General features: G+C 31.1%; 1 protein-coding gene across 5 annotated transcripts; it reads right to left on the bottom strand.

The window, feature by feature from the left end:
* Positions 1 to 237: 237 nt before the first annotated feature.
* Positions 238 to 9418, bottom strand: Gnpat (dihydroxyacetone phosphate acyltransferase). 5 transcript variants are annotated; one of them, XM_077444292.1, is made up of 14 exons: positions 9204 to 9344; positions 8852 to 9090; positions 6112 to 6376; positions 5337 to 5550; positions 5048 to 5224; positions 4826 to 4955; positions 3027 to 3230; positions 2806 to 2957; positions 2230 to 2731; positions 2009 to 2146; positions 1805 to 1884; positions 1556 to 1726; positions 1321 to 1484; positions 238 to 1237 (listed from the first exon to the last, which is right to left on the bottom strand). In XM_077444292.1, the coding sequence occupies exons 4-14, from the start codon at positions 5526 to 5528 to the stop codon at positions 1090 to 1092; spliced, it is 2058 nt and encodes a 685-aa protein (XP_077300418.1). In that variant the 5' UTR covers positions 5529 to 5550; positions 6112 to 6376; positions 8852 to 9090; positions 9204 to 9344; the 3' UTR covers positions 238 to 1089. The 5 variants fall into 5 exon arrangements, with proteins under 5 accessions (XP_077300418.1, XP_077300415.1, XP_077300416.1 ...); XM_077444289.1 differs by lacking the exon at positions 6112 to 6376 and having other exon boundaries at positions 9204 to 9381; XM_077444290.1 differs by lacking the exons at positions 6112 to 6376; positions 8852 to 9090 and having other exon boundaries at positions 9204 to 9418.
* Positions 9419 to 10618: the final 1200 nt, after the last annotated feature.

The following is a 10618-nucleotide window of genomic DNA, read 5'->3' as shown; positions in this document are numbered from 1 at the left end:
GTATCTACAAATAGCCAATAATTCGTAGATACTGTATCTACGTATCTTGTATCTACAAATGGTCAATAATTTGTAGATACTGTATCTACAAATAGTCAATAATTCGTCGATACTGTATCTACAAACAGTAAATAATTCATTGATACTGTATCTACAAATAGCCTTACGGAAATGCGTCAAATCTACGTATGTGAAAGGCTGGCCATTGGATGATTGGTTTAAAATAATACTCTAAATGCTAATTGACATTAAATTAATATATTGCTATCAATTAGTGGTGAATAGGGATACCACTGAGTACAAAATGCACTTTGGCAACAGCTTTTTTTCATATTATCTTATAATCCAAATGGATAACAATCTTAGTATGGCCAGTGACTAGTGTTTCACCCGTATATTATATTCGAACTTTTTTAAATGTTGAATATATTTGATTATTAGTTATTAAGTTATTTTTGACAATCGGTAAGTGTATATAATGGTTTTCTTTGGGTAAAAAAATTTTTTTTTGTATTATTGTATTTTTATATACAAAAAAAGTATAAATCATATTTACATATTTGTACTATTACATCATAACATTCAATAAAAAGAAAAAAAAATACTCAAATCTAGTACAATAAATTAAAAAATAATACTCTTCAACATGGTAATAAAAAATCAAGAGTGAAAAAACAACCAGGTTATTTGAAATAATATCAAACATATTCACCAAATAATATAGGAATTCTCAATTTGTTTTATTATGCACGAAATAATCCTAATGACGCTTGTTTTTATATGACAGGAAATTCATTTTAATATTAAAATTTATAATGCAAAATATATTTAAATAAGAATAATCAAAGATTAACGTCATCTGATATATACAATAGATAAAAAATTATAAATTAAACTGAATATGTAACTTTTTTTCTATAAATTAATAAACAAATACATATGTAAGTATTTAAGGTTTCGATATTGATTAATATTGTTAAAAATTACAGAGCAAAAAACTGTCTAAGTTAATATTGCACAAATGTAAATCCATATTTAACATTTTGTGAGGATTAGATTTAAAATTTCCAAAACATATTCAAACAAAAATTACAATCTTGACAATATACCCTTTTGCTCAATTATTACCGGATTACATAAATAAAATTTCATAGTATTTTTCGGCAATAAAGATGTAATCCAGTTCGATAGTCTTGACATTACCGTGGAATCAACAGTATAAGTAACACCAGTATCCCTAAAATAACACAATAGTTTAATCACTTCAAAAATACATCAAAATAGATAATAAATGTAGATGTTTATTTAGAATACACTAACTTTTTGTCTCTTTTCAATGCTTTAACAGCTACAAAGCCTTGAATAAAATTTTGTATAGAATCCAATGATAAACTATACGGATGAATATTTTCCTTATTTAATAATTGCCATTCAAGCGTTTTCTGGATGGATTTTAAACAAGTCTTTTCTTCAATCACTGTCTCCTAGATATGAATGTTTTATATTATGAAATTGTATTAAATCTTTACGAAAACTTACAACAAAATATACTTACATTACATAACGCGACACCTAATAGATGAATACAATTTAAGAAAGGCCAAAAGAGGACCTCTAATAGAGTGTGCATTTTATCATTATCTCCCAATAAAATTACACTAGTATTCTCTGGTTCAGTTTTTAATACATCCATCTTGATTAATTTTGTAATGCAGATTTCAAACTCCTGAATTAAAATTAATATTTTAACACGGACAGCATAAATATAAAGTTATTTATAAAAAAATAAATAAAATAGGCATACATTGAAAAGCGTGGATTCATTCAATGGAAATTCATTTTTGAGGAGTAAACGCATAGATTCATAATCTTCCCAAAGTTTAGCTATAAAACACAACAATGAGTTATTTTGATTCGGCACATTATGACCATATTCCGAGATTCACTGAATTATAAGTTATTGTGAATTATATATATATAATATTATAAGTTATTGTGAAATGTATACCTTTAGTTTCAGGAGATTTCGATATAATATGATACAGTATAAATGAGGAAGTAAACCAATGAAGAACCGAATTGATATATAGTTGTAGCATAATAACCGGTATAACAGTAGACATAGTCTTTTCACAGAGCTGATGTCCTAAAAATAAAATATGAATGTTTTTATAAAATATAAAATAATGTAATTTAGTTACATACATATTAACATATGCAAATATATACCTTTCATTCTTTTTTTGATGTCATCAGTAATCACAAATGGAGGAGAATTAATAAGTCGCACTTTAAAATTTTTGTCTATGACTATTAATTTTTTGTGAACTGAAAGCGCAAAACTTACTTCTGCTTTTATATTACTGGTATCATAATCAAAAGTAAGTCCGCCAAAACTTTTCACGATTGACGATAACCAAAGAACATACTCTTCGAGTTCTTCAACACTCATAGGACTTTCATTGTGTATGGATAACATGACGGCAACTGTCACCAATTGGAATGTCGTAGTTATCATTCCTGATTGCTGCCTATAGACGACTTCATGTGATAATTTTTGCATTAACTTATTCTCGTGAGGAGAAGGATCTCTTATTTCTAACGGCTTTAATGCATGAATACTTTTCTTGAAAGATGAACCGAAATAATCCAGAGCTGAAAACGGCGTACCCACATTTACATAAATATTGCCGAAATTCTCATTTAAAACACTCAACCCTCTTAGTAATGCCTAAAAGAAGATGTAAATATATACATACATGTAAATAAACTAGTGTATAGTAAAATTTATCAACAAATACACACCGATGTAGTTTCTTTTGGTTTGGGTACACCTAGTAGTTCATATGCAAATAATTTTTCTTCCATTACACGATCATAGCTGATGCTCACTGGTACAAATGTAATGTCGGGTATCTCTCTCGTAAACAAAGGCTCCAAAACCATGGACATAAATCCTGAAATCAATTATTATGATGTAAAGGATACATTTTTATAATTCGTCAGTTCAAATGAGTAAAATTTACCATATTTTGATGGCATGCTTTTTCCGCTTCTACTTCGAGTACCTTCAATAAAGAAACTAATCGGGGCGTGATACTTAGTTATGAGAGTTCGAACATACTGTCGAAATACTGCACCATAAACTTTATCAGTAGCAAAAGTTCGCCGAATATAAAATGCACTTGTATCTCTCATTACCCTACCCATACCAACCATAGAATGAAAATCTGTTGAAAAAAATAATAAAATAGATTTAATGTAGAGCTTAAACATTTTATTAAATATATTAATATACACACAACCATCATTATTAGCCAATAACCATTAAATATCTCATATCTCACCAATATGTTTCTATTCTTACCTACATACTTTGGGCAATACTCTTCCATCTCAAACACTACATGTTAGGTATATATATATTTTTTTTTAAACCTTACATATGTACATACTCGGTACAACCTCGGTTTCTTAGTATCTTTTATTCAATTTTTTAGTCTTCTGTTCCAATTATTGCCATTTAACCGTTTGCCTGCGGCCGTCTTCTATGGAAGCTTTGGGCGACAAGTCTGTAGCGCGGCTGTCTTCCATAGAATTTCTGAACTTTGCACGGGATTTTGAGGCTTATGTGAGCCTATTTCAACTGTTTTAAGGTTCAAAATTGGTTGAATATATTACTGAGTTGAATGTTATTTAGTCAATTTGCTTAAAATGAATATATACCAGTCAAAAATTAGTTTTTTGTGGAACCATACTGAAACCTCGTTTAAGTGAAGAATGATTATTTGACAATTAATCCAAAACTACGAGATATATTATGTATTTTATTGTTTAAAATAATACTTTATGTGTTAATTAACATATCTGGTTACTGAAAACTCGATTGCCAAATTCGCGAAAAAGGTGACACGTACAGGGTTTGTTCGCTATATTTATTGCCGCGGGCAAAGGGTTAAATATCTCATATCTCACCAATATGTTTCTATTCTTACCTACATACTTTGGCAAAAATACTCTTCCATCTCAAACACTACATATATTATTTTTTCTTTAACCTTACATATGTATGTACATACTCGGTACAACCTTGGTTTCTTAGTATCTTTTATTCAATCTTTTAGTCTTCTGTCCCAATTATTGCCATTTAAATGTCTTTTCTTGTACTCCCCTACTGGCATATATTACACTTTTTTTCACATTCATATTCTTTTAGTGATAAAGTTGACAAAAATACAATAATTTATACATTTACTTCGTTTTGCACATATACGTCATGATTGACAAAAAATTTCTCTTTTGGCACAATGACATTTTTTTTTTTAATATGTACGTCATTTAGTGTATGGCATGTTAGTGACATTTTTTAAACATTTTAATTAAGTAGATATAAAAAAATTATCCCAAAAAAGAATACCGAAATATCAAGCATATGGCAGAGAGATGTAATAAGAATAGAGGGGCCCTTACGAATAAATAATTGTTGTCAATTTTACGCGGTACGTCTCTATAAATACGCTACATCGCACGGAATACAATCGGATCAATTTACTTATAGAAATGTATCCCATGTTGTTTATTGTGTGTTTTTGAATGTATTGTGCAATTTTTACCGATGCTTGCCCATTTTGCGAGTAATATAAACTAACAGAGAAGTTTTTATCGGACATACGTCGAGCACCAAGCGTCAAATACGACTGATGCTAAAATTATGTAGATCTGTCCGTGGACAGAATTTCACTTGACAACAAAATAACACCTAAAGCCACTTCTATTAATATTACATTTCTCTGGCACATGGTAATTATAAAATAATTTAACATACCCATTCCAGCGGCCACTGCTGGAAGATCAATATCGTAGCAAAAACAAATGTAAGTCATCAATACAAAATCAGCATAGCTTCGATGCGAAGGTACGAATACTACAGGGTTATATCCCATGGAAGATTTGAGCTGAATACAAATTTTTTTTATATTGTTTAATCTAGTTCATAATTTAAAACATAGATAAAGTAAAAATATTACAATGTCATGTGATTACTTACACTAAATATATTTTTTTCATTTACGAACACACTGGAGCACATTGAGCATAATACTTTTGTTGTAAAAATTCCTAACCACCGAACAACAAACATTTTTTTATCTAAACCTATTTCTTCTAACATCACAGCTACATCTTTTTTTATTTCTTCTTTATCTCTATTGAGCGCCACCGATAGCTTAAAAATGTAAGAAATTCATATAAAAAGAGATCAAACTTTACTTTATTTGATTTACATTCACCTGTAGAATGCAGTAAATATTTTATTTTAAAAAAATGATATAACTTACATCATTTAAAATATTATCCAATCGTTTACTTTCAAATGCTAGCTTTTTAATTTCACTTGGAGTTATGATTTTCGAAGCTTTGTAAGCAGGTTGCGGATCCCAGTGTCTCGACATGAAACTGACTGCATCCTTGTTGAATCTTCTCGGTTCGACTATATCTTTAAAGCCAAAGAGGAGCTGCTCCTTAGCCATTTTGAAGTAACTTCAACTAAAACTGTGCGTAAAATGACAATAGTAATTACAATACAATAAATACAAATCACTCAGAGTCAAAGGTTGACAAAATATATAGAGCGTGTCAAATGAATACTGCATTCCAAGATAAATGTGCAACAATGTTCTGTTATACAATAAACAGTTACATAAGGGCGCGAACACACAGCGCGGCATGCGGGATGTTGTATGTGGGACTTTTTGTAGATAGTTTTAAACATATATAAAAAACGTGGCATACCTGGCACGTGGATCTACCTCACGGGACCGAAAGTGAAAAGTGAATAGCCCGTAAAAGCAAAAAACGAAAATCTTTAGTCGAAAAATCAAAAAAAAAAGGGTGCATGGTAAGGGGTACTATTTATATATAATATGTATGAGTGGCATGCGGTGAAATTATCTCTCTTTTTGTCATACAGCCTTGTTTAATGTGCGCGCGCAGGATACGGAAGGAAAAGCCTGTTCCTCTTGTTCCTGTTGTATCCTGCTCGCGCAAATTAAGTGAGGATGTACGACGGGGGGAGAGAGACTTTTACCGCACGCCACTGATATATATACTAACCGTTTTTCATATGTAGGCATGGTAATTGAACATTTTCGACTATTTAACATTCGGTGCGGTGACGGTCACCCCTGGCACGTATACCTTGACCGTCCGGCCGAACGACCGGTACACCCCACCCCTTTAGACCTTTTTCGGTCTAATTGTATGGTTTTATTTATCCTTGCTTGACAGTGATCGATAGCGGTTTTAAGAAATAGAGGAGAACTTGTCGATGTACCACATACCGCATCCCACGCTGTATGATTTCGCCCTAAGACAGCACCTGGTCATTCATAAATATTAACAAATGGATACAAATCAGAAAACAACACAGACCCATGATTATTTTTCATTAGAATGATTTTTTTTAGGTATAATTGATGAGTATATTATTTTCCTTATGTATTAATTTATGTTTAATTGTTATTTTGTTTTTTTTTGTGTTATATTTTTTGACCATTGTGGCGCTTTAGGAATTCCTGTTATGCCACAATGGTCTGTTTAGAATAAAATAAATAAATAAATTATTAGCCGTTTGCCCGCGGCCGTCTTCTATGGAAGCTTTGGGCGACAAGTCTGTAGCGCGGCTGTCTTCCATAGAATTTCTGAACTTTGTACGGGATTTTGAGCCTTATATGCGCCTATTTCCACTGTTTTAAGGTTCAAAATTGGTTGAATATATTACTGAGAGTTGAATGCCATCTATTCAATTTGCTTAACCGCTTAGCTGTCCAAAGCGCCTTAAGGCGCAAACAGCCGTATCTATTATACGCTTAGCGCGTCTAAGCGGTTAAAATGAATATATACCAGTCAAAAATTAGTTTTTTGTGGAACCATACTGAAACCTCGTTTATGTAACGTCACGTCTTCATACAATTATGAAGAATGATTATTTGACAATTAATTCAAAATTACGAGATATATTATGTATTTTATTATTTAAAATAATACTTAATGTGTTAATTAACATATCTGGTTACTTGAGTAAATATAAAAATCTGTATTTAAGGTCGAAAACTCGATTGCCAAATTCGCGAAAAAGGTGCCGCGTACAGGGCTTGTTCGCTATGTTTATTGCCGCGGGCAAAGGGTTAGTATTTGAGATGCATTATATAGAAGTAATGATTTTGAATTGCATTATAAAAAGCCTCAAGATGGACATATGAGCACTCCAATTGAATCAGATAGTAATATAAATTAAAATCATTGCCAATGTTATCAATGTGGATTGAATTAAGATGATAAATTGGCAAGTCTTTAGATTAGTATCATATATACTAATAATTAGGTGCATTGTTTACATTTGTAATTTGTATATGTGTATATTTACTATTGGCCGATCGGAAGTTTAAATATAGATATGGATATATCACATCATTTAAATTCAGTTATGTTTACAAATTTATTACATTGAGGTTATGATCTTTGCATCTGTTATCTAACAGTGACTCAAAGTAACTACATATTAAACGATAAGAAGTGAAGAGGGGGTGTGGCGTAGTCCTTCAAAACCGAATTCTGAAATTCTTTATTATTTATTTAATATATGATTTTATTTACAGATTAATTAGTATATTCTCTACGGCAGAATAAACATTTTTTTATGAATGATCAACATAAGCCGTTCTCTTTTGTTGACTTCACCTCACCGTGAGGAATTTACGTTTTTCCTTGTTTTTACAAGCTTTTTTATTTTTAATTTACATTTTTACGCTGAACCTACCAAATATATCGGTTGATTTTATTCATAAAAATTAAAACCAAAACCAAATGTTTAACTATATTTTTTATTAGAATTAAACCTCTAAAGCTTTTTGTTAAATGGATCCAATTGTAAATAGGTTTTTGAGCTCTTTTTCCTATTATGTTGTAGATTAACATTAGAATAATATATTACTATGATTACTAACCAAATTAATTAAATTGTAAAATAGAAAATGATCAGTAGATCAGTAGCTATTAAAATAGGTATAAGATGTATTGTGAACATAATTTCGTAATAATAAAAACCATTTAAAAATCAAAAAAAGGATCCAAGCCACGATGATTTTATTTTTACTATGTTTTTACAAATGCAGCATTGTAAATAATGCTATAAGAGATATTTTTGACAGAAACTAAAACACATACTGATATTTTTTCATTGCAATTGAATCCATTGTGGAACAGAATCAACAGCTATAACTAATACTATAATAATTCAAATTGTTTTCTTTATAGAAAAACACCTTATGGGTCTTGGAAAACATATGTAGCACAAAAAAATATATAAAAACCCTTGGCGATTTGTTCCAAAGAAACGGTTTCATAATTTTGTAAATAGGTTTTTGAGCTCTTTTTCCTATTATGCTGCAAATGTTTAACTATATTTTTTATTAGAATTAAACCTCGAAAGCTGTTTGTTAAATGGATCGAATTGTAAATAGGTTTTTGAGCTCTTTTTCCTATTATGCTGTAAATTAACATTAGAATAATATAATACTATGATTACTAACCAAATTAAATTAAATTGTAAAATAAAAAATGATCAGTAGATCAGTACCTATTAAAATAGATATAAGATGTATTGTGAACATAATTTCGTAATGATAAAAAGCATTTAAAAATCAAAAAAAAAAAATACACATGAATTGAAACCATAACCACTAATGGAATATAACCAATGACTATCCTACTTTCTACTATTTACTTAGCAAACCCATAAGCATATGAACATGACTGATACGAGAAGGTATCGTAGGAAGCAATAGATATTTACTGTTGGATTGGTGCAGATTTTCCCGGAAAATTTTCTCCAAGTCCAGAGGCGAATGGAATGTCAGCGTCAGGTCAGTCTGTCAGACGAGTGTTGAATGTTGACTGTTTGTATCGTCAACGACACGTTACTCGCCAGTCAATTTAAAAATCGAGAGTGAGAACGAGAAGAGATGAGAAGCAACGACACACTCACCGAGAGAGAGAGGAAACTATCCTAGCGTTCAATGTCACGTACGAAGGCTGTAAGGTATATTTTTTCTCAGTTCTATACAATATTGCAAGTGGCGTGTGCGACCACTGAAATGACCACAGGTCAGAGTGCAGTGACTAGACTACGCCACAAAAAATATTACCTCTTGTTTGATCAAGCCTTGTCGTTGCGAAATTGTCAATAATTAATTCCAACGACACTCGACGAAATATGCAGTGCTATAAGCGCATGCTCAGTGCTGCAGACGAATATGTACCTATGTACATATGTAAATTTCTATTATAACGTGTGGTTTGACATTACTATTTTTACTATCGTGCATGCCCTGTTAGGGTTACCATGTCTGGTGAACCTTAGTAGAAGTGTATAAATTATAAATGTTCTGTTGAATTATTATTTTGAATAAAAACACCAATATTTTTTTTTACTACCGCCATCTATGTATAAAATTAATGACTAACAACTGTCACCGAGATTAAAAATCTTCGGACCTGAAATGCTTCTTATACGGGTAAACGGACTACTAGTCATATAGGTCACGAGAAAACTGGTTGATCGATTTTAGGGTGAGACCAGTTTTTTCGTGACGGGTGATCACGTGTGACCGATCTAGAGCGACCGGTTGTCCTGTGACTGGTTCACATTTGACTAGTAATCACCGAACCCTTATACGATATTTTATCTCTATTTTATCTCTATTACTTATATTGATGACCAAAATGAGCACTATGGCAAAGTATGAAAACGATCGGATAAGAGGTTAACTTTTTCCTGAATTGTAATCGTAAGTGAAACGTAAAGGAGGTATGTAAATAATAAAAATGGATTAGAGAAACACTACAGTTGTTCACGCTAAGGCTGTTGGTTACTTGGATTTTAGAATTAAATAAAAATAAGGATTTTGTGACATCACTGAGAATCTTTTCTGCTCTCGATGGTGTTCCTACTATCATATATATGTATAATATCGCTATTCTGTGTGTCTGTGTATCTGTGTGCGATAACGCTCGCCATACTATAATCGTCGTTTCGATTCGACATATGTACGTCACAGTCAAAACACTGCCAACAAAACGTACGAACATAACAAATCAATAAAAAACTTCTATATATATACCTACTGTTTCCTACCAATGTTTCCTCTAAGCTAATAGATGGCACTAAGTCTCTGATCACTTAGCGCCATCTATTGAAAAATTATTTAATTAATTAATTTTTCTATTGGTGTTTTATATTGTTTATATGTAGGTAGGTAGGTAGCTTTTACCATTTTTTTCATATTAAATATAAATATTAAATTAAGTATATTTAAAAGGTATTTGAAAAAAATTCGACCGTGTGCGTATCGAAGATAGCACCAACACATTTCTTTTAATTTTATTTTATTTAATAACTTAATATGTCAACACCTATGCGATGATATTTCATAGGGTACAACACTAGTATCAACATAATGATTGACCGTAAGTTGGCGTTAATAGCAACATTAATCCAAATCACCAACGACTGTCGTGTTGGCCAGGGTATAGTTATTGGCCACTTTCATAATTCTATACC

Source organism: Arctopsyche grandis, chromosome 13 (genome assembly GCF_051622035.1).
Source record: "Arctopsyche grandis isolate Sample6627 chromosome 13, ASM5162203v2, whole genome shotgun sequence".
NCBI classification, from domain to species: Eukaryota; Metazoa; Arthropoda; class Insecta; order Trichoptera; family Hydropsychidae; genus Arctopsyche; species Arctopsyche grandis.
This window is presented reverse-complemented; position numbering and strand designations above follow the sequence as displayed.

Bases quoted from the DNA above. Each gene is read 5' to 3' on its own strand.
- Gnpat (XM_077444290.1), bottom strand. From the start codon at position 5,528: ATGGCTAAGGAGCAGCTCCTCTTTGGCTTTAAAGATATAGTCGAACCG. The intron at 2,147-2,229 runs GTATATATTTGC...TTTTATTTTTAG, and splicing joins CATCAAAAAAAGAATGAAAG to GACATCAGCTCTGTGAAAAG. The intron at 1,727-1,804 runs GTATGCCTATTT...ATTTTAATTCAG, and splicing joins ATGAATCCACGCTTTTCAAT to GAGTTTGAAATCTGCATTAC.